Consider the following 24,714-nt stretch of genomic DNA (forward strand, 5'->3'; position numbering starts at 1 on the left):
TGGGCCAAACAAACAAGGTTTAACTTTAGGCAGGCCGCAAAAAAAAAAAAAAAAAAAAGAAAAGAAAAGAAAAAAGAAAAGGGGAAAAAAATCAATATTCATAGAAACGTAGATTTATTTCGAATAATACAATAATAAACACATATATATATATTTATATAGAAAAGAACAAGAAAAATTTAATGTTTACGTCCTGATACTTGACATCTCTTCTCTGCTATTATCTTTCCTATTTCGGAAGAAATTTTGTTTGCAGTGATAACTTTCAACGCTGACCCAAGGTGAGCTTCTCACACGCATTTGTAATTTAAGTAGTGTGTGTGTCAGCTCGCTGTGTGTAATCTAACAACACTGAATAAATTATTGTTAATTACTTAGCAGTAAACATTTCATTTTTTTTCGTCGATATGTTATTTTATTATTATATATTATTATTTGCCGATATATTGGCCGGACCGCAGAAATATTTGTTGTGGGCCGCATGCGGCCCATGGTGAATAAAAACAGTACACTGCAGTACATGGTGAATAAAAATATTAAGTGTGGCCTTATCCAAGAACTAACTGCACTATCATAATGGTAAACTTACTGGCTTTCCAAATTCTTTTTTTCATATCAATCTACAAATACCAAGGCAATAATTGTGTACATTGCCCCTTACAATCCTTTCCTACTCGAGCACATATATTCCTCAGTTAAAATTAAATTGAAGGCTCCCCCCCCCCCAAAAATGCCTTATTCTGCATCTCCTCCACGTGAAACTTTACAGAAGCTCTCACAGAGTTAAGTGCACAAAATCTTTCTCAAAGACACAAAATTATCTTGGCAGGAGATGCAAATGTCAAAAGGCATAACGAGGATGCCTCATAAAGCATTTATGAGAGTCAGAATTTCTTCAATTCACATATTCAACAGTATCCACTATTCTCAATTCCCAAGATTTCCCTCCTACTTTTATGACTATTTTAGCTACAGGATGGCCTAATGTCACTTTAGCCTGTCAAGACCTAGCTAAGACAGTTCAGGACTGGATAGTGAAACAGGATGTGAACCTTGAGTGATCACAACTAAATTACTTATTCAGTATATCAGAGCTATGATATTATGATGAAAGTTAGATTCAAAACAAAATATGGTGGTCACTCCCTCCTGCATAAATATCTTCTCAATAATATCACAGAACTTCAAGAAGAGATTGATTCCACTGTAACTCCAGAGGATTTGGATAGTGCCACTGAGAAACTCATATATCTGAGCTGCACTCATATATACCATCAAGGACAGCTGTAAATGAGCTGAAATCATACTTCATGCAATACCTCAGTTCAATTGAAGAACACCTCATTGGCAATCAACTGTCAAAAATTTCAAGTACTCAAAAGTCATTTTCAGGCATGGCAAAACCCGAAAAATATGTAAAAAGATATATTTAAAAGAGAAAGAGCCATTTTGGATGCAAAAAATTCCACATGGAACTCCTTTTATACAGAACAGTCATTAAGTTTGGATGATAAAACAGCTACATCAGTCAAAATCATTGACAAATAATGAACAAAAATTGGAATTGCGTGGAAGTAGGGATAAACAGATTGATACAGATAATTAAATACATAAATGATTATTCTGATGATTTCTAACACCTCTCAAGACTGAAACGAGCATAAACATTAATTACTGTGAACATTGTAAATCCAATTATGTAATAACTGTAATACATTTTAATAACTGTAACACCTAATATCAAAGTTCTGAGCTCTGTTCAAAATTCATATGTGAAGACGCAGCTTCAAATTTTGTCTTCTGGAAAACATCATTATAAATATCTGTACAATTCCAGTGTCTACAGGCTCTAATTCCATATAACATGTATCGAACTGCATCTGGACAACTACTTTTGTAATTCTACTGATGCACAGAAATAAAATTTACATGACCCTGCCTTTGGGCTTTGCTTAGCTAGGTAGTATATAACTTCCTACTGGCTGGGCTTGAAGAAAAATAGCATGTGAGCCATCCAGTCAGTAGTGCCCCCCCCCAAAACAAACTTTCTGTTCAATTAACTCATTATGCCCCTAATAATTCAAATTAGTGCCATCTTATATGATAGTACAGGTTAGGGGAATGAATTCATGAAGAATTCAACAAAGCTGGAAGATGATTGAGGAAATTTTCTATCACTATATCTGCTTTCAGAAATTTTGCTTTTGCATGCTATACAATCAAAACAAGTACTACGACTGCACCATATTGGATGTTATGTTCCCTGCATCTGATATAAGGTTTGCATCTATGTTCTATCTCTGCATCAGGATAGTCCAATGTAACAAATGGCAATAACCGTTATTACAATAAAAGTGCAATTGCAGGTCTTGGAACATTTTTCAGAGAATGTGCTGCCACTTCATATGTAATTAATACCATTGCATATGAATGGAGTGATATAATACCACTACAAACTGAATTGGCATCCATGTAAAATTCATGTAATACAACTGCATGTGAATAATAACCTTTGTCGCCAAGGCATGAATGCACATGCCTTGCTCTATGAGAATTTGCCTTACTATTCATGGAATAAAAACCTTGCATCCGTTACAAGATAGATTCATGGATTCAATCCCAATAATTTTCATTATCATAGTCATCAATGACAGAACTAAAATAATGGCTAGCAAAAAATTTCATAGACCTGGTAACGTGTTCCTTATTCTTTACAAATCTTACATATTTAGATCTATGCATACTGCCTAATACACAAGACCATTGAATTTCTGCTAACTTGTATGCAGGCAACACTATTTTAAACTCTGTTCTTCTAACCTTGAGTTTTCAAAAAGGATACAAATTTATGCTCAAACAGAGAAACCTTAGCTTTAGCCTCATAATATCAACAGATATCAACTTTCTCATTACTGTAATAGCATTGCTTGTAGAGTCAGTACAATAACATTAAGTTTCTGTTTGACAAGTAATAAGATGTGCATGTCATTAGATGTCAATGATAAGATAACCTGTAATGGATATTCAGATAACTATCACACTAGATTGGAATAGTTTCCACAAATAAGAAATAATAGAAGTTGTTATTACGAAAGAAAGAATTTGACAATTTTTTCAATAGACTCAAGTTTCTTTCTCAGTTTCTTTTTTTTCTCAAGTTTCTTTCAGTTGTATTACTTGTAACGGATGCAAGGTTTTCCAAAACACACCAGCAACAAGAATTTTCCAAACATATTCTTTGTGTTATAACAACAGTAATATAATTCAAAATTAACATTAAAACTCTGTAAATTATCTTCAAGTACTCAAATGCTATAGCTAGTAAAAAGAGTCATTTCCACCACATGCTTAACTTATTTTTTCAGATGTAAACAGCTCTTGAGTATATTTGAAATTTCTACATTATGAATGGCCACAGTAAATTTCATGGATGCATTAATTATTTAAGAATTTGTCTTACATATTTAATTTTAGGAATTTAACATAAAATATAATGACTGATGATGCTAATTTGATATGCTAGCAGTGTATAATATCAAATAAACTTGAATACAAGGTTACTTTTAATAGTTTAAAATGTTATGCAATGGTTTGACAGGCTTGCAATTTACAAGCTTGACAGTTTTAAAATTTCATATCCCATTTCTTTGAAATCTGACTTTTGAATTTACCCTTTTCCAAATGCATAGATATATATATAATAGATATTTTTTCCAAATGCATAGATATATATATAATAGATATTTTATGAATTTAACTTTGAATATGACATTTTACATTTCCTCTATTTACTTAGAATTTCAAGCATTTCGATGCAATTATTGAACACAAAGAATAAAAACTAACTTGATTTAATTCTAAAGATTTTCCAGCTTGCTGATCTTGCTTCAGTTTTTCAATCTGATCTAATTTCTGCAAACAGAAAAAATAAAAAATTAAATGATTAAATTTTGTGCAGGAAAATAAGTATCAAATTAACATAAGCAAGTGACCAAATACCATACATAAAAACTGTAAAAATTCCAAGTCAATTAGATGCTTACGATGCAAATTATTTCATAAAGTATGTTTTACATATTGCCATTGAAACAAGTCAATTACTTTGTTTATGACTAACCCAGATACACTGGAACATTTTATTTTGCTATTAGAAACTATAGTTTTCACATTTGCAAAAACCAGTCAGTATATAATGAGGCCTGACTGCACAGCATTCAGTATTAGAAAAAATGTTGCATTATTTCACTAATCACAAGGAAGCTTGTCAAAGCATTAACATACATAATTTTTGCATACAAGCATTAATATTTGTTTAAAAAAATATTATTATTGCATACATATTATTTCCAAATTACATTCAGTAATTACTTATTTTCTATGGCATTAATTTCTAATAATTCTATGATGAAAATAAAAGCAAGTACCTTTAGCAGTGCTCTAATTTTCTTGTCCTTTTCTGGATCACCTGTAAGTTCTCTAGAATACTTTTCATTCTGTACAGCTTGTTCAGGTTTAGATTTTTCATCATTGTTTTCCTGCGAAATAAAACAAATTTTTATATTAAATTTATAATTTCAAAATAAAAGTATTTTAAAGTAAAACTTTTTTCAATCGGTCTAATTTGAATTATATTATTACTTCAAAACGGATATAAATTAATCACAACATACATGCAGAAAAGCAGTCCGATATATAATTAGCTAAGAATTAACTAAAACATTGTAACTATGAATATGGGTTAAGAAGTTTACTTTCTCACCTATCTATAGAATAATCTCTAACATCCAAACAAAATTTTATAATAAAGAAAATAGAAGTTTGCATGTCAGAAACAGCACCTTTCTAGAGTTGCTTATAGCGTTTCACTGAATTATAAGGAATAATTTTCTTATTCTATCCCAGAATAACAAAAAGCTCTGAAAACGTTTGGTGATATCAAATATTTAAATCAAAGTCAGTCAGCATTATTTTAGAAAAAGCCCGATTTTCTGTCAAAATACCTACATTAAAACAATGTTATGTATAAATTCAATACATCATCAAAGTCGCACTTTCGAGACATGAAAAACGCAAGTTGAAATTTTTCAATCGGCTCAATAGAATGGGAGATATAGAACTGTCCCTCCCCCCTTTTCCCCCCCCTGGTGCAGTGTACATATGGCTTTTCATATTACAATTGTCTCAATCTCTTGTTTGCTCTCAATCTCTTGTTCTTCAGTTTAGTGCCTCGATCTCTTGTTTAGCGGTTTTTATTTGAATCTTTTCATATAATTTTGCATCTTTTGTATTTTTAGTTTCTGCTTAAATATTGTAATTTTATGCATTAGTTTTGTTAATTTGATGTCTTATGGGTTACGAATACAGGTCGGAAAAAGGTCTGAGCATTTGAGAACCATTCAAAATTTATTTCTAAAGTAAAATTCCTATATCTCAAACGTCTCAGATGAACAAAACTTGTATTCGGAACTCACTGATCAACTTGGTTCAGGGCTTTAAAACACTTTTTTCTTGACAAGTTCTGTTTGAAGCATTGAACTGAGGAAATTAATATTTAATTTTGGTCTTTTTATATATAATGCCTTCCATTTAAAAATTTTCATACGACTTTCATCGAGATTAAATATGATTAAGACCTTCATGTGATAAAAATTGTAAACTAGGATTAAAGATTCAACATTTTCTCTTCTTTTAAAAAAATGTGCATATTACATATGTACCGTTTATGAATTTCTAGTTTTGGAAAGAGTTATTATTTCTCATTGTACACCTAAATTTATTGACACTAAATTTTTATGAAATAACATTTTAGGCTATTGAAAAAGTACTGAAGGATACCTACAAATGATTTTTCCAATTCTTTCTTTGCTTTCCTAGCTAAATTTTTCTTCTGATTTTTAGACAGTTGCACATTTGATGCATCTAAAATTAATTTAATTTTAATACATTATTATTGTAATAAAAGAATATGCATAATAAATTAATTTTAAAGTATATAAAATTACAGATATGTATTATGTTTTATAACTTAAAAATAAAATATGATACAAACACAAGATACAATATTTACATAAAAAACATAAAAAGAGAGAAACAAAAATCCATCAGTTAAAAAATTAGTAATGCTTGAAATAAAAAATTTATGGTTACCACTTGAGGAAATTTTAGGTGGTTCTTCTTCATGAAGCCTGAAACTTGCTGGTTTGCCTTGAGCACCTGGTGGCCGATAAACTTCTTTGGAGACTACAAAGAGGCATTAATAAAAATAAATTAATAAAATTTAGAAAAATAATAAAATAAAATTTAGATTCAGGGCATTTTTTTAACCCTTTCCAGACGAGCCTCCCATATACGCATTCCCTAAGAACATCTCTCACAGCCTGGAGTCCCATCCACACATTGCTAGAGATTGAATTCAGGAGACTAGTGATGCATATACGCATTTTAAGCTGGAGTATTTTCCTGAAGACCACTAGATAGTACCATATGTCCATTACTTTTGAAATTAAATACAGTTTAAGGTTCCTGATCTTAAGTTTGATATATTTTGCCTGACTTTGGTATTTTACTGTGCGAGTGGAGGGGGTGAAGAACAGAGGCAGGCTCTTTAAATTGCCACATGCTAATATACACATGTGCTGATATAAACATTTGCGTGTCTGATTTATATCCAATTCCTTTTTTTATTTTATTTTTTCCTCTACTATGTACGCTCTTTTAGAGTTACTATGTGGAGCTCTGTTACATTTTGCATTGCTTTCAGATATATTACGAGTCCTTCCCTTTTTATTTTGGAAAGCCTCACCTTCAGTCTATTATGGCGTGAAGATGCTATTTATCAGAGGAAGAATACACTTGTATGGTTAATGAACCATTTGAACTAACACAGATGAGAGTAATGATTCATCTTCTAAAGAGTTAGAAAGTGATTCTCCTTCTAAGAGTTAGAAAGTGATACTTCTCTGTGCAAGATTTACACTCAGTCTTCACTTGAAATTTTGTTATGTCTTACTGTAAATAGTCTTTATTGTGTTGTTTTATTAATTTTAAACTTTATTGATGAATTTTATCAATTAAAAACTTTGGAATAATTTGAATAGCGCTTCCGAAATTTGTTTTAAAAGATAAGCAATTTTTTAAATATATTTTCATGTAAAGTAAAGAAAACAAGGATATTAAATGCTAATTTTAACATATATAAGAGCTCAAGTAATAATCTAAAATATTACCAAAAATTACGATGCTAGGAGTAAAACTTTTTTTCCGATTTTCTTTATAAAATTAGGCTTAGCGATGCAAAATCCCATCCTATGGGATGATTACCTTCGATTCCCTTCTATCCCAAGTGATGACTCCTATTGACCAAGACTTCTATCGACCCAAGTGATGGAAATCAAGAGATGAAAGGCTTATTCAATCTTGCCCAGCCCGGGAATAGCAAATTTATGGAATTCTTAAATTGTTTTGATAGTACCATCAGTTCAAATAATTCTCTTAGAAAAATTCTATTATAGTTCGACCGCCTCATCCGCGACCATGAGCGCAAACACGCATTCGCTATTTGAACCGAATTATTCTCAAAATAGGGTGGAAGGATGGGGACTTTCTTTCCCTCCAGCACAGCTCTTTCCAGAGAAGAAAAGACCTTTCACGTTGCAGCAAGTAATACTGCCCCTTTTTGACGAATCTATGTGTTTTGGCAGAATGGCAACCAGGGTTGCGCTTCAGACGGTCGAACTATACTTAAAATCCTTTCTTTCTGGCCCTGTATATAATGTTGTCACTGATTTTGAATTAAATGAGAAAAACTTTCATTAATACCTTGAACTCTTAAAACAAAGATTTATATTATAAATGTTTACATGACAAAATGATTAAACTTATAGCCCTTAAAAAATTCTTCTTATGTTAAAGATTTACATAAATTATACGATGAAATTAAAGTTAACATAAGAAATTTGCATTCATTAAATGTAACACAGTATTCATACGAGCATTTATTGAATCCAGTATCATCAAACTTCCTACTACAAGATTTGGTTTTAGATTTTCAAATAAAACGAAACAGGGAAGTGAACTGTGAAGTTTCAGAAATTATAGCATTATTGAAAATTGAAATGGGATAGAGGGAAACTGCCGAAACTGGGATGAGTCTTCCCAAAAATTATGAAATGAGACAATCCCTTTATCAAAATTATCAAAGTATTCAAACTTACCAAAAAAAATTATTCAAATCCACATCAAACATTTCAGTGATATGGTTCCTGAGATGTTCCCGAGATGTGGCAGTTTACATTCCTGAGATGTGGTATTTTTTAAAACAGTACCAGTACCTACCTTCAATCTTTAAGTTATTTATCTATTTTTTTACATCTGATTTTTCACAATTTACGAATTGTGATGACCAATGTGTGTATTTGAATACACATATAAAAAATGTTTGTTTAATCTACGATGGTCATCACAATTCGTAAATTGCGAAAAATCAGATGTAAAAAAATAAATAAATAACCTACAGATTGAAGGTAGGTACCGGTACTGCTTTAAAAAATACCACATCTCAGGAATGTAAACTGCAGTCACTGCATGTAAAAAAATTTAACGCATTTCTTCACCACTTTATACAAAAAAATAGCCCTATTAATCCCACGATGAGAGAGCAAGTCGAAAGTAAAACTATTTTGAACGACTTACAGTCTAAATCTAATAAAAATGCTGAGAATATTTCTTTGTCTCACAATATTTGTACCAAAAAAAAATCTGATGTGTACACCACATGACTTCCTTGTATGGAATATTAAATTATATGCATTTTTCCTTGCATTTTAATTAAACTTATTAGATTGAATTAAACCTACTTCGCCGACAGCGCATAAACCACAATAGAATAAATGAATTCTTTAAATTTCACTTTATTTGTTTACCATAGTGACACTCTGGCGCTAGGTTCACTTAACAGTATTATATTTCGTTCATATTATTGTTGTGCAAGATAGAAAATTTCTTAAATTTTTGCGCTTTCCAGAATAGGTAGGGAATTCAACCCAAAATCTTCGTTTAAATCATTTCCCATTTGGTTTAATGACTTTGCCATTTTCTTTGGCTTGTGTGCTGAAATTTCACATTAAGAAATTTAAATAGTATCCCCAAAATGTTAGTGAAATGTTGATGATATGTGTTACGGAGGCAATGCTGTTCAAGGATGCTTATCAGTGGACCTCTACAGCAATTAAGTAGTGGGATTTTATTCGAGGAAATTAAAAATTAATTGTGCAGAACAGCATACACTGAGGTGAAAAAAGATATAAGGAAAATACTGATTTCAGGCAAGGGTCAGGTTTCTTGGGATTGAAGTGGTAGATACAGGATAAAATTAAATTTGAGAAATGTTTGATATTCCATTGATGCTAGAATCATCAGACACATTCTAAAAGTTATTAAAATTTATTACATTAAAATTTCAAAAACAGAAACCATACAATCAATATCAGAATAAAAAGTGAGCTGCAAGTGATGGTAGACATTGTAACAGGAAAAAAAAAATTCTGGAGTAAAAATAATAATAAAAGTCAATTCAACATTTGAAACAATTAAATCATGAAGCAATTCTCTTTATGTTCAATTCTTGACAATAATGTGAGGGTTTTCCATTTACTTCCTTAGATATAACATAAATACACACTTTCCTCTTTAAGCAGATAATTTTTATCTTTAAAATAATCACTTTTTAATTAGTCTCTGATAAATGAAGTAATTCAATTATTGGCTATATCCCAATGTTCTCAGAAAATCTAATTTATAATAGCATTATTCACAGCTTCCTCGTTTTTCTGGATAAGTTTCAAGAAAGTTTGTAATATTGCATTTTATTACAATCTTGAGTAGAAGTATAAATATTTTAACATCTCGATGAGGGATATCAACTGATAATAATAAAAAAAAAAAAAAACCTTTATCTTCCATATATAAAGTAACATATTTGCCAGTATACAAGACGCACCCCTTTTTATACACATTTTTGAAGGATAAAACTTTATTACTGATCATTATAATGAATTTCCAATATTTTAAATATAAAATATAAAGTAATACTTCTGTCTGGGAAGGAACACCTTGTAATCTGCTTCGTCAAAACCCAGACACTCATCTCCAGACCTAAATGAAGTCTTACTTGAAACTTTTCTAAATCAGCATATGAGGACTCAGATAATAAATTGTCCTCTACACCAGTGTTTCTCAACTGGATTTACTCCAAGGACCAGTAAAATATTTCGGTACATTCTCGACCCATTGGCACAATTTTTTCACATAAATAAATCATCATCAATCATATTATTTTCTAAACTAGTAAACTATTGTTATTGTAATGTAGGCAGTGTTGTAATATCGGTTGTCGGCCGATGACACTGAATTTTGGACAGATAGCTGGATATTTTGGGGACTCGCAAATATGAACCCATCGGTCCGCAGTCCGGTGTCAGGCTGCGGACTGGCGGTTGAGAAACACTGCTACCTCTTCTTGATTCCGCCAAGTTCTTATCATTTTTTCAGCTGGGGGTGGCCCAAAATTCTACTCTGCAGCCCTGTTTCATTGTTCTTTAGCATGTGCAATCACACATAGCTTATATGCTATGTTATAGTAATGTCAACTTTGTTTTTGAGCCATAACTTGCCTACAAACTTGAGAAAAATTGAACAGTAGAAATTTCAAACACTTAAAAGTTATTCATAAAAATTGCAGAGTTTACACGAACCCACTTGTGATTGTCAATGACAGCACATGCGCATTCATTGAACTCTGTGTAACTGTAATATTCCCACACTTTGCAGGGAAACAAGAAAAACAAAATCGTATAACTTCGAATGAACTGAATATTGACGTATAAGACACAGTATCGATGTGTAAGATGCACCCCATTTTTTAGACCTATTTTCAAAGAAAAAAATGCATCTTATATGCCAGCAAATATGGTAATAACTAAGAAAGACATATTATTTGATTTTTCACCAATACTTTGCATTCAATGTTATTTTATACGATATGTATCATGAATGAAACTTTATATAATTTAAAAAAAAAAAAAAAAAATAGCATGCACAGAACAAAATTAAATACAGAAAAATGGAAGTAAAAATTATTACCTTGAGCAAACTTTGACTTTATGCCAGGCACTGGTGTATATATAGCGGGTTTTCCTACATATGTTCCTTCAAGCACAGGTTTCCACCTGATATCATACAGTTCTTCATAAGTATCTAAAATAATTTCTTGCTGCAAACTTCCAGTGTAGTGCCATATTCTGTATCTATAAAAGTAATCACACTGCATATGAATTCAACCTGAAAATTCAAAATTTATTAAATTGCAATACATGAAACTTTTTAAAGTGTTTTATATTTAAACACAAAGCACTGGTCTCATCAATTACATATATCAAAACTTCTCTACTTCTTGTATTCATCCTAATAATATATACATATATAAAACAAAGTCAATAAACTACTACCTGCAAGCAAATTATACAGCAATTAATCTAGAATGCTTAAGTAACTATTTACATTTAATACAGCAGCAAACTTACCCTTCAAGTAATTAAAATGAAATAGAATTAAAGTGAATTAATAAGAGGAAGACCCAAAAAATGTTAAATAATTAGCATTTAATTAACTATACCCTTTTTTAAGAAAAACCTTGTTAAAATTTTCATGTTAAAAAAATTAAGTATTAGTATTTTTTAATAAGGATAAGCAATTTTAATTGGAACTAAACACAAAACAAAATCAATTAATAAAATAAAAATTAAAAAATAGCTATATAGCTTATTAGGAAGAAAAATAGTTATATAGCCTTTTTTTTTCATTTGTAACATATTGTTTATTTGTAACAGCATAATTTATTAATATTTCAAATAGTTTTAAATATTGATATTTAAAATATAAAATTAAAATTTATAATCTTAAAACATCAAATTTTACTCCATTTATGTTTAATAAAAGTTATAAAATAATTATTCATTATTTCATATCAGATTTTTCACCATACACACTTATCTGGTTATTCATGCTTCAAAAGAAGAAATGAATGCAAAACAGTTTAGCATATGCAAGTTGTAATTTATGTTATTTAAGAAGTGTTTTTAATGATTTGGTAACTAAAGAATTGTGATTTTAGAAATTTTATTAAGGATTTTATTTCTGTACATTAAAATCTAAAAACAATTAAAATATACCCATTTCCAATTCGAAGTCTTGGAGATGTGGTTGCAGTTAATATGAATTCTCCATCGTAACTCCATTCCAAAAGTGTAGAATCTGCAGCCTGAAATTTGCTGATTTGCTTTCTAAGTTTTAAATCCCATACTTCAATTTGTCCTTGAAGGTTACCAAATCCAGATAATGATAATCTTATGCTAATTAAAGATTCAAATTATGCACTCCACATAATGCCTTTGGTGTCCAATCTACTATTAAAATTATCAGATTAAAAAGTAAAGTGATTAAAGCAGGTTCAGATAATGAGAACTAAATGCTACATTAAAAATATAAATATAACACTGAAGGTGTACATTGGTTTTGATTTGGAATGCAACATTTAAAAATGGTACCTTAAGGAGGAAGACTTTCTACAGAAAACTTGCTCATATTCACAGTACACTAATGGTGGGTATACATAATAATGGCTCTGATAATACTGGTGGGACCAATATTATCAGAGGAAGAGATTTTTTTCATCAAAATAAAAGCATTCAGTTTATTGTTGCATGCGTATGGGTTCATAATAGCTAGAATGCATGCAGGTCCGATGATAGGTTCACAGACATACTCATACAGGTGTTCCGATTATCACAGAGTACAATCAGTAGTTACACTTCAAACTACTAAGTTAAAATTAAACATAATGCATTAACCCTTTGACGCGCGGTGGTCGCGCCTTGAAACCACCAATTTTTCAAATTTTTTTCTCCTCTTCTTTCTGAAATTTTTGAGTGAAAATTGATTGATTACCGATCTTTTACCTCTAAATAACACAAAATGACTGCAGAATCATACATGTTTTAGGTCTTAGTACTTCAAATCGGATGCCTTTTAAAATTCGTTTTCAATGAGACAAAATAACTTCCTTTTATTAATATAAACAACTTTAAATTTCAAAAGTTATTCATCGCACATCATGAACAATAAAAAATATCATAAACAATAAAAAAATATCATAAACTATCTTAAACAATAAAAAATAGCAATAATTAAACTGCATATATAAAAAAAAACCCTCTATATGTATGGCATTTGCTTTGTGGTTTCAGGGCACGACCACTGTCCCACTAGAGCATTGTGTCACAATACTCACAATGCTCTAGAGGCTCGTGGTCGTGCCTTGAAACCACTGCTCTTCACAATGGCGTTCACTTGCTTCTCAAATAGGAATGTTTATTTTTACCCGGATATAGATAAGGGGTTTTGAAACCACAGAGTTATTTTATTATTAAACAATACATGCACCTGCCCAGTAAAAAAGACTTTCTTTTCCACGGACATTTCTCTGACCACTTGCTCCCAAAGCTAGTATTGTGATTTTATAAATTATTTCTTATGGTTTAAATTTAATATAAATATGCTTTGCTATAATTAAAAATGGAAATCACATAACGTTTTATTTAAATGAAAAATATTTTTTGAATATTTTGGGACGAAATACGAATAAAATAAGTATGAATGGGAAACGAATGATCCGTAACAAAGCTAAAACGACCAAGCCCCCTCCCATTAACATAAAAAGCCACAAATTTCATGTGCCAGATGAAAAGAAACTAAATAATGCTGGACATATACCAGTGAAATTTAGATCCAGGCAGTGTACATTTTGTAGCACAAGGAAGAAACCTCATAGAAGATACATGTGCAAAACATGCAATGTGGGTCTATACATGTACCAAAAAGACAAAACATGCTTTGAACAGTGTCACAAAAAAAATTTGTTCTTTGGAAAAAAAAAAAACAAACACCTGAGTCTTTTTTTTATCCTTATTTTACTGAGTTTTTTAATCCATTTAGCCAAACTTCCTTATTATGTAAGTAGTTATATTTTCACTGCTACAGAAAAATTACAGAAATGTTTATTTTTAAATTTTTCCGACGATATACATTGTAAAATAAAGTAAAAAAATTATATACAGTACACTCCCGATTATCCATGGAATTGGGTGGCGCGGCCACCGCGGATAATCTGAAAATAGCTAAAAAATGGGTATAGCAAAAGAGAAAACAGTCATTCCACCTTTGAAAAATCGTTTTATGTACAACAAAACGTAAAATAAACAGCAGGAAATGTTTAACTAACGCTTAATATTTTAGCATATCACTCAAAACTAACCTAATGCAATTTGTTAATGAAAACAGAAAAGTGCTTTATACTTACAAGAGGCATCAAGGATACACAAAAAAATTAATACATATGTACTGTTTTAATATTGTAATGTATTAGGTAATTACAAAAGCATAACTGTAAAACTACACCTTTTTGAAGAAATCAGTCATTTGTGTTTGCTTCTTGCTTTGGAATCATTTTCTCTTGATCCAAGATTGCATTTTTTGTAGCATAATTTTCTCGGCCAACTCCGCGTTGTCTTGTTCTTCCAAATAGCTCAGCAGTCCGTTGACTTGTTGCAAAGCCACTTGGTGAGTCTTCCGCATCTGCACAGTCGGCTCTTCTTCGCCTTCACTTCGCTCGGCTTTATTCTCGGTCTCTCCCCTTGCTTTCTTCACAATTTCGTTATCTGTCAAGCGTTCGAAGCCAGGTTCGTTGATGTCACACTCTAACCACTCGTTAATGTTTTCAGCATTGACGTTCTCACCACCTGGAACTGTTTTCACCAAATCGGCAAAAGTTGCCATGGGCGTGTCTACATCTTCATTCTCTTCTTCACAACTCAAAGGGATTAGGTTGTTGTTCGCTTCAACATTAAGCACGAGTTTTCTCCATGATTTTATGAGGGCTGACAGTGAAACTAAGTCCCATGCAGATGCAATATCATAGATGCTGTCCAAGATTGTGTAGTGTTTCCAAAACTCTTTCAGATCATAACCTTCTTCAATTTTGGTCATTAGCAGCTTGGTTCGGTATGCTCTCTTCATTGTTGCAATGACTCCTTGGTCCATGACTTGGATTAGTGCAGTAACGTTTGGGGGGAGAAACCTTGCAAAAATTTGTCCACCAGAAGACTTTAGCACGCTTGTTGCTTGGTGAGAAGGTGGGTTGTCGATCAATAGCACAGCTTTTCAGGCAGGGTTTTTTTGATTTAAGATGTTTATGCACTTGAAGAACAAAGATTTTTTCGAACAATTCTTCAAAAATGTTTCGGTTCATTTTTTTTTTTTTTTTTTTTTTTTTTTTTTTTTTTTTTTTAACTTTCCGATGACAATAAGTCTAAGTTTATGTCCACCACTTGCATTACTGCAAGACATGATAGTGATCCTTTCCTTGCTGCTTTTATGACCCGCCACTTTACTTTCACTTTCAAATGCTAAAGTGCGAGTGGGAAGACATTTCCACAAAAGTCCCGATTTGTCGGCATTGTAAATTTGTTCAAAAGATAGCTCTTCTTTTAAAACAAATTCTTCAAATTCATGGTGGAAATCATCGGCTGCTTGTTGGTCACCACTAAGTTTCTCCCCATGAAGTCCAATTTTTCGAATTCCATGTTGCTGCTTGAAACGAGTCAACGAGCCAGAAGACGCATCAAAAGTTGCTTTCAGTCCTAACAACTCAAAAAAAGTTTTTGCCTTGGCCACAATGATAGGATTATTTACAGGAGTACATTCTTTTCGAACTTGAGCTAACCACTCTGTCAATGCCGTGTCTAGCTCATCAAAGGTTTTTCGCGTTTTCATTGCAGAAGTATTGTCCGGCATTGATGCAAAGTTCACCAGTTTGTCTTTTTGCTTTAGAATGTCACGCACTGTTGTTTCTGCAATTCTGTAATCCAATTCCATCTGCTGCCTTGTAGCGCCGTTTGCTACTTTGGAAATTAATTCTAGTTTTCTGCGCAATCGTCAACACAACCTTCTTTCATTTTTCTGACATTTTAAATCGGTAACGAAAAACACAAAACCAAAGAGCACAAGCACTGATCACAATAAAAGATAAGAAATTAACTCTGACCGGTTCGCAAGCACTATACGCCTTAAACTAAAAATGGCGAGTAGGAGGAAGTGGACATGTCAGTAACATTAAGACGAGACAGGGCGGTGGAGCGGGCACTGCAAGGGTGAATAAGAAATCACTTACTCATCAGAGGGGAAGGTTCCGAGAAGGCCTGGGATATTTTTGCCATAAATAAGCACGATGATAGCAAATTTAACGTTTCGCTCAGTTTTGTTAACATTTTTATTTTCTTTGTTTTACGCTGGGAAAAAAAAAAAAAGAAAACTTTGTGCGGCAGGCGCGGATAATCGGGAATCTACTGTATAATGGAATTCTTACATATATTTTTTACAAATTTGTAAATTTTGTCATTTATTGGAAACGCACACCGAGAAAGTTTTTTTTCCTACTACCTCAATAAGTTTCAAAGTCCTAGACGCGCAGTGGTTTCACGGTGCGACCACCACCCACAAGACAATGGGCAGGAGTAGATTTTTTTCAATTCATATATTCTTTGTCTCTACGATCATAATATTCAATTTCTAGAGTTTTTAGTTAAAAAAATTATACAAATAATATCACACGCGTCAAACGGTTAAACACAATACATTAAACAAAGCACACCTAAAAGGCAAAGCTTTCGATACTCTAAACTAACAACTCGCAACAACTACTAAGGGCAGAAGCTCTCTCCGCCTTTATATAGTTTTCATCACACTGGCGAGATATTTCTAGTACTTTTTGTTTCTCAAAATTACTAAAAGGCATATGAGATCCAAATTATGGTTACAGCTTCATATGAAATCAATTACACATACCTATTACTGTGATACAGGGACTGGACCAAAATGTCGCCATGTTTGGCCCCTTTTAATGATTTCTCGTCTTTGGTGACAAAAATTAGCCGCCAAAACTCTTGCCAGCTTGACAATATTTCGCCAAATTAGCGAATACAATGTAACTCAATGATAAATAGACTTGCCCTTGAATTCTTATTTTTCTGGCAGAGCAACTGTCTCTAGATTTTTATGTTATGTTATACAGAAATATACAATAATTTCACATATAATTGCATTAAAATTATCCATGTAAAAAATTCATAGCATTATTTATGGGTAAGTCACATATTTTTAATTGCATTTGATTAAAAGTGAAATAAAAGTGTTCCATGAATAAACATTGTTTAGCAATTGATTTTATCATTCATAAAATGGTATTTTTTATTCTTCATGTTATAGCAGTAATTCTTCTAGAACTCTAAATACTTTAAAACAAGCTCAACGAGATTACTTCTTGAAAGATAGTTAATTACATATGTTTCAAGCTTCACTGTAATGGAAATTTATTATCTACTTATGCTCAGAAGATAAATATTTAACAAAAACATTTTTAATAAATTTGATACAAAACCAATAATAGCAGCTTAAAATGCACATAAAGTGTTAAAGTCTATTAGTACTAAATAAAAATACATAACACTGCAAATGACGAGTTTCTTAGACCTACAACTCATCTTTCCCACTGAAACAAAATTAATAAAAATAAACGAATATCCTTAAATAAAATATTAACAATTATGCACATTACATTTTCCACTTATAAAAATTAATGAATAAACATCATGAAGCATAAACAGGGTTCGTAGCCACATTTTAGTTAAAAAAATAAGCACCTATAAGCACTTTTCAAGCACATTTTAAGGAAAAAATAAGCAGTTGTCTAATTACATTATACACAACTGCATAACCTTAAAAGAAAAATTAGACTTGTAATTTAAAATATGAGCAATGCAATATTTATTAAGAGAATGAGCATTACCTCAACCATGGAAAACAATTAACTTTTTTTTTAATTTTAAATGACAGTTCAATTTACAGAATTAGTTTACAATGAGAGCAAAAAAAAACTATGCAGAACTAAACTATATTACAAGATTTAATGATGAAATTTCAGTTCAAAATATAGAAAGTAAATAATAAGCCATATTAATTGTATTCGTTTGGCACCTAATAATAAATACAATTTATTTTTCCACTCATATTAATATTTAAATAATTTAACTTAAATCAAAATTCTGAACATTAAATTTTCATTGCATAACAGTTTTCCCTTAACATATATATACCAAGCAAAATTATTTAAGTAAAAAAGAGGCACATTTCTGAAATCAGAAGACGGGAAATTGCTTCATGCTGTCATCCTTTAACAGTAAAAGGTTAACTAACCCGCATACTCGAAAATTGCCAAATATTCCGGATAGTAACTGGAAAAAGAGGAGTGGGGGGAGATTGTAGCTGTTCTTTAGATTTCTCGGCTAAATAAATGATTTTGACATTTCGATATGTGCATCATATAAAAATAGACCAACGGAACTCAGAAATATTCTGCTTAGAAAACACAGTAAAACTCTTAAGTGTTCATAAACAAATCTCAGACTGAACATCAAAATTAATCTCTGCAAAATACTGCAAACCTTATTGTGCAATACGTGCGGCGTAATTCTTCCACATGTGATATTACACAATCGGAATCAACAGCTGCCGGTATTCGGAGAATAAAGAACTAAATAAAGGAAAAGAAAGAGACTTACTAATCTGGGGTGTTTCTGACTCTAATTTTTAACAGACTGCGTTAAATTTCCGGAATAGAATCAATCTTCGCTTGGGTTGGGTAGACCGCAAAAAACTTTTAGTCCTATTCAATCCAGATTGGACAGGGGAAAAAAAAAAAAAAAAATCTGCTGCTTTAATATTAGAGATTTTGCGGAGAAAGGGGGAGAACCTCCCTATCTCTGTACTGTATAACGTATTGGGGGGGGTAACTTTTTTTTTTTTACTATTCGATTATTTTTCTTTTATTTAAGCCATTCCGAATAATATTCCTTAGAAAGCTAATCTGTGTAAAAACACACCCATTTTTGGAAGTTCATCTATACTTCAGCAGTTACTGCAACTATATTATTATAAATATTCATGCATATGCTCATAATATAAGCATAACGATTATAATAAACATGGATATGAACTGACCACGCGGAACGAGAATGCAAATTATTAAAATCTTGATAGAAATCCAAACGTGTGTAGTATTTGGGTGGGAGGAAAAGAATACCGAATGTACCGGAATTTTCTACCATTTTCGCAATTCTTTGACCAATAGAACAACGTGCACCTGTCTGTACTCTCGCGCGCACCATAGGTTACGTTAATGCAGAGAAAGGGGGGAAAAAGCAATTTCCGGGAGTATGATGCATATAAGGAAGGAAAGTTGTTTATTTAGTTTCGGCTTTGGTACGGGGAAAAAATGCGCGTTCATTAAAAAAAAAGGATTGAAAAAAAGCACTAAAAGCAAAAATTAAGCACTAAAAACAAAAAAATAAGGGCTTTAAAGAAAAAGTAAGCACCTATAAGGGCCTTTATATTTTATTTTCAAATATAAGGATTTATTTCAAATATAAGTACTTGTAAGGACCGCTACGAACCCTGATAAATTTAGTAGAACATAAATGAAAATAAAATTCTTAAGCAGTCTCTCAAGTTGCACAATAAAAAGAAACACTTAATTGTAATCTGAATTTTAAAAAAAAAAGAGAGAGAGAGAAAAGGATATTTTCCCCTACAGGTGAGTAATGTACTTCATTTCTTGGACCAGTGCCAAAATCAAATACAGGTTCACATTTCAAATTATAGATTGTTGCATTGGCAGGCATATCTTTTTTGGTTAAGAAATCATATACAAATTTTCAAGGCACATTTACTTATTTTAAATAGTAGAAAAATGCAATATATAATATACAGCTCAACATTCTACTTAGAAAATAATCGGAGACTACTCATAACATAGTAATAAAATATTAAAACTTCAAAATAATAACTACTCTTAAAATAATAGCATAGTCTTATTAAATTCGATAATATTGGGTTAAATCTGAAAACTGATAATTTAAAAACATAGAACTGAATTGAAATATGACAAAATAGGGAAGATACAATAAAAATTAGCATCATAGCTGACTTTTAATTGTGGAAATCAAAAATTTATGCATTCACTTCTACAGAACATAAACAAACCATCAATTTCACTAATATCAAATAAAAAAACTGTGATGTAAATTGTAATTTTGAAATTATTTTCCTATTTTGTCTATCAATGTCATTCAAAGCTGGATTAAAGAATTATTCTTCTAACATAATGTATTTAATATTCTCTGCAAAAAAATTTCCTGAAATAACTATCATATCTAAATAGAAGGATTAGCTCTATAGAACTCTCATTTCTATTAATAAATCCCTATTCACTTACATGGCTTTATTTATTTTCATTGTGTAAACTCATTCTTTCTGTATGAAGTAGTCTTTCTTGTGTGGGAGCATAAAATGTAGACCCCTACCTAAGACAAAGTAACAAATTCTTATTATGTCTTGAAAACAGATGACTGCCAACAAAGGTTATAACAACCTTTTTATTTTAACAAAACATGCCTTAACTCGGTGCTCACAATTTATCCACCACTTGTGGATAAGTAACTTAAACACAAAATAGCATGGTGAATTAAATTTTAGCAGCACACAGTTGAGTCGGGTCTAGAAGATCAATATAAATTAAAATAAGTGGCTAGCATAAAATATTCAGCAACATAAACTCGTAACTAACTCATACTGCACAACATTCATTCTCAACAACTCATTCTGCTACTTAAAGACTATTTCCAAACTCATTTAGATTTGCATATATATAATTTAAATTTGCATTGTGGCAGGAAATTGAAATCAGAAGGGAAAGTTTCTTAAAAATAAAAAATAATTGATTAGTACAAAAAAAAGTCTTTACATTGCAATTTGAATTTTTTCTGAATTCATACTTTAAAAAATATATAATTCTAGCTATGTTAACCTAATTACTAAAACCAATAAATTCACAAATGAATTAAAAAGAATTAATTAAAAAAAAGAAAGAATAATTTTTTTTTTTTTTTTTTTTTTTTTTTTTTTTTTTGTATTCCTCTAATTCTGTACACTAAAAATGCATTTTTTTTTCCATATTAATAATTTAATATGGCACCATTCCCTTCCCAACTTAAATTATCCAATGACAAATACACAGGTACCCTGAAAGCAAAATCAGTTTTGATATATATGTTATTTATTTTAGTATTACTAATAAAAACTGCATTATTTACACATGAACTGACTATTACACTGAATTCAAATACAGAAAGGATACAACCATATACAACGCAAAACTCTACTGAATTTGGACTCCAGCGGATAGAATACACGGGGCCATCTTTTCCTTGTAAAAAATAAAAGGAGTATTCAGTGATTATCAGTTTCTACATTGGTTCCCTACTATTTGTTTTTAAGAGTTTTTTTTATACTACAAAAAACTACACTCCTTACAAATACATGTACGTGATGTATTTAACTGTACTTTTAAACCTTTACCTTTCAATTCTTTTCTCAAAACCTTTCACATGCATCTTATATGCATCATATACATGCATTCACGACACTTTTTTTTAGATTCCATTTATATTAATATTTTGAGATTCCTCCCCCGAACATATTACATATAAATGCAGAGTCAAAGAGAAAAAGAAAGGAAAAGAAACACACAGAAAAAAAGGGGGTTTTGTTCTGTAATTTATTTACAGAACAGAACATAAATTTAAAATAATAAAAAGTTTAAAAGTTATGCCATTTTTAAAATTTTATTGCATGCATATAATATTTATTATTTTTTTTTAGTTTTATGATTTTTATTTTATTTATAAATAAATTATATTTTTATTTAATTATTTTTATCAATATTTTCATACCACTAAATGAAAGTAGTCCCTTAAATTGAAATACCTTATGTTTTTTATTAAAATAAGAAAATACGAATTAAAAGCAAAAGAGTGTATCTTGTATCCATGTTTTTCTACTTTATATTCAATATTCTGTGTACTCCATATATTTAGCAAAAATCTCATGCATTAAAAATTTATTAAAATTGATAATGAAAAAACATCATTAAAAATTAAGAAAATTACATAAATATTAAAACACAATCTGCCCATTAAATTCCTCATTACTTAGTAAGATTTATTTGATAAGCTAATGACAGTGAAATTGTAAAATTTTTTAATGTATTGTAAAAGTGGTTTAGAATATATAATTTGCTTAGTGTATTAAAAGTGTTTAATAATACAAAATTTGCTTAGAGCAAAATGAATTTACCATATTTTAAAATTCAATTAATGTTTACCATATCTTAAAATACTACTTACCAAGTGCTACTTTAGCAGTGTCTCCTTTAGTTGATGCATAATAAAGGTTTAATTCCCCATAATAGGAAGCTCCACTTTTATCCACATCAACAGATGTTAAAAAGATACAGTCTTTTCCTAAAAGTATTACAAGATACAAGCTAAAGTTAGTAATATAAGCATACCCTGCACAAATAATTTACAAGTCAATACATAAATAAGTGAATGATTTTAAATTGATAAAGATCTAAATTACTGCAGCATAAATTTTAATTATGCAGAATATTAAGCTAGTCAGATAGTATTATAATGCGAACATTTTTTAACTTTCGTTAACATTAACATCAATATGCCAGCATCTGCCACTGGTAGTTTACACTTAAGTCTCATTGGGCAGCATGTATCGCCAGTGGCTCATAATTGGATGTTCCATCGGATGGTGGGAAAAAAAACTACTGGAAAAAACTGCTGTATTGTTGAAAATTGAAATAATGGAAATTTAACATGTGTTAATTGATAAATGTAGGAGTTATTTTATTTTAATTGAATATTCTGAATATAACTAAACTATTAAACAAAATTTCAATACTAAAAACATTAAAATCTAGTATTATCTAAACTTAACTAAACATAATATTATAAATGTAATTAACAAAATATTGATTGTAAAAATGTAATAATTCAATATTATAAACCTAGCTTATTGTTTATATTTTCTGTGTAATTTTTTAAACCATTTCAAACAAAGTGCTGGTTGGGCTTCCTTTTTGTCTTCCTTGTGGTACAGTCATTACCCTTTTTAAATATATACATATATATATATTGTTTGTAACACTCTTTGCATCTTTTTCTTGACTTTCTTGCAGGCTCTTTATATGATTCATGAAAATGACACATTATTGAAAGTATTAGTTTTTCAATAGCCATTTTTCCAATGCCGTTAACATTGGTTAAAAGCTTATCAATAATTTGCTCCCTAAATTGTAAAATATTAATGTGCTTGCCACCCCATCTTTGATTTATGCACCAAGCATTCATTAGGCATGGCCTGCATATTAACTGTGTTAAAATTTTTCAGTACCATTTAATCATTTAAAGCAAACAACCATAGTAAGATGCCAGTTGGTCGGAAAAATCGATACCTTTTCTGCATTCTAATTCAGAAGTCAAACAACAAAAATCAGCGTTATACCTACAAAATTTTCACAGGACTAGTTTCGATGGTTTTACCGAACCATCGAAACTAGTCCTGTGAAACTTTTCTGCATTATTAAGAAAAAAAAGGCATCAGGCTTCAGTTTATCTTTTTTCTCTGGAACAATTGTATGTGTGCTTACCACAAATAGTTACATACAAACTGGTCTTTTGTCAGTCTATTTAGAAAATTTGACACTCATACAACTTTCAAAAATCATAATCCCCACTCTATGCTTGGTTTGCCTGTGGTCGCAAAAATTATCTGTTTATTTTGATAGTCCTACAAATAAACTATCTGTACATAATATGCAGCCCTCAAATAATAACACATTTACTAACTGCTTTACTACATCATGCGAGTGTGTTTCATAATGTCAATACTATAAGTGAATGTAATACACTATAGTTAAAATATAGCTTTCATAAATACCAATACTATAAGTGTAACCTTCCAGAAGACACAGTTTATATACTTCTGCACTATACTTATGGCACTTGCCTAGAATATATTGGCAAAAGCCGACACGTCCTCTCCATGGAACTAAACTTTCTTCGACAATGATGTTTCTTCCAAGCTTTTTGAAAGTATTAACAATTGCTTCTATAATATTTCTAATTTTATTCAATCAGTCTTCCGTTTTAGCTGATGTGCTGTGCAAAAAAATGTAAAAATTTCAATATAGAAACGATCACGTTTCATGCTATTTTTTATACACTGCCTTTCTAGACCAGTAATTTCCGGTAGTTGAACTAAACCCATGATCAGCAATATACCAATAAATGTATTGATTTTGCCTCTCGAAACAGGCTGCCAGGCCTGTTGGTATCTTCTGCTGCTCGCTAAAGAATTTATATATTGCTCAGCATATTTATTTGTTGGTTCAACTATTATTCCTGATATGTACTCAATGAAGAATAACTTGAATACAGCAACAGAATCATTACAATCAACATTTCCAACTAAAAATTTCTCTTCTTCTGAATACTCATTAAATTTTCTGATCATAAAATCACATGCTGAACCTTAAAAAAGCTGACAATATCTTTCTATGTCTTAAGCTTTTAACCTGTGTTTTAGGAGAACGTCTAGCGAAGTATGTTGTAGAAGCATTATCCTTACACAAAACTG

The 24,714-nt window shown here is 30.8% G+C and overlaps 1 protein-coding gene across 1 annotated transcript in view; it reads right to left on the reverse strand.

The window, feature by feature from the left end:
- eIF2A (eukaryotic translation initiation factor 2A) overlaps positions 1 to 24,714 on the reverse strand; it is a 101,040-nt gene that overhangs the window by 13,860 nt on the left and 62,466 nt on the right. Inside the window, exons 9-17 of the mRNA XM_085825993.1 lie at positions 22,410 to 22,526; positions 21,362 to 21,430; positions 19,748 to 19,849; positions 12,228 to 12,402; positions 11,140 to 11,303; positions 6,148 to 6,240; positions 5,840 to 5,919; positions 4,425 to 4,535; positions 3,847 to 3,912 (exon numbers count right to left, since the gene is read on the reverse strand). Of these exons, the coding sequence (XP_085682119.1) occupies positions 3,847 to 3,912; positions 4,425 to 4,535; positions 5,840 to 5,919; positions 6,148 to 6,240; positions 11,140 to 11,303; positions 12,228 to 12,402; positions 19,748 to 19,849; positions 21,362 to 21,430; positions 22,410 to 22,526 (977 nt within the window). The remainder of the gene's footprint in view (positions 1 to 3,846; positions 3,913 to 4,424; positions 4,536 to 5,839; positions 5,920 to 6,147; positions 6,241 to 11,139; positions 11,304 to 12,227; positions 12,403 to 19,747; positions 19,850 to 21,361; positions 21,431 to 22,409; positions 22,527 to 24,714) is intronic.

The sequence above is a fragment of the Stegodyphus dumicola genome, chromosome 10 (assembly GCF_044657685.1).
Source record: "Stegodyphus dumicola isolate Sdum_Otavi_A_Nest chromosome 10, ASM4465768v1".
Taxonomy (NCBI): domain Eukaryota; kingdom Metazoa; phylum Arthropoda; class Arachnida; order Araneae; family Eresidae; genus Stegodyphus; species Stegodyphus dumicola.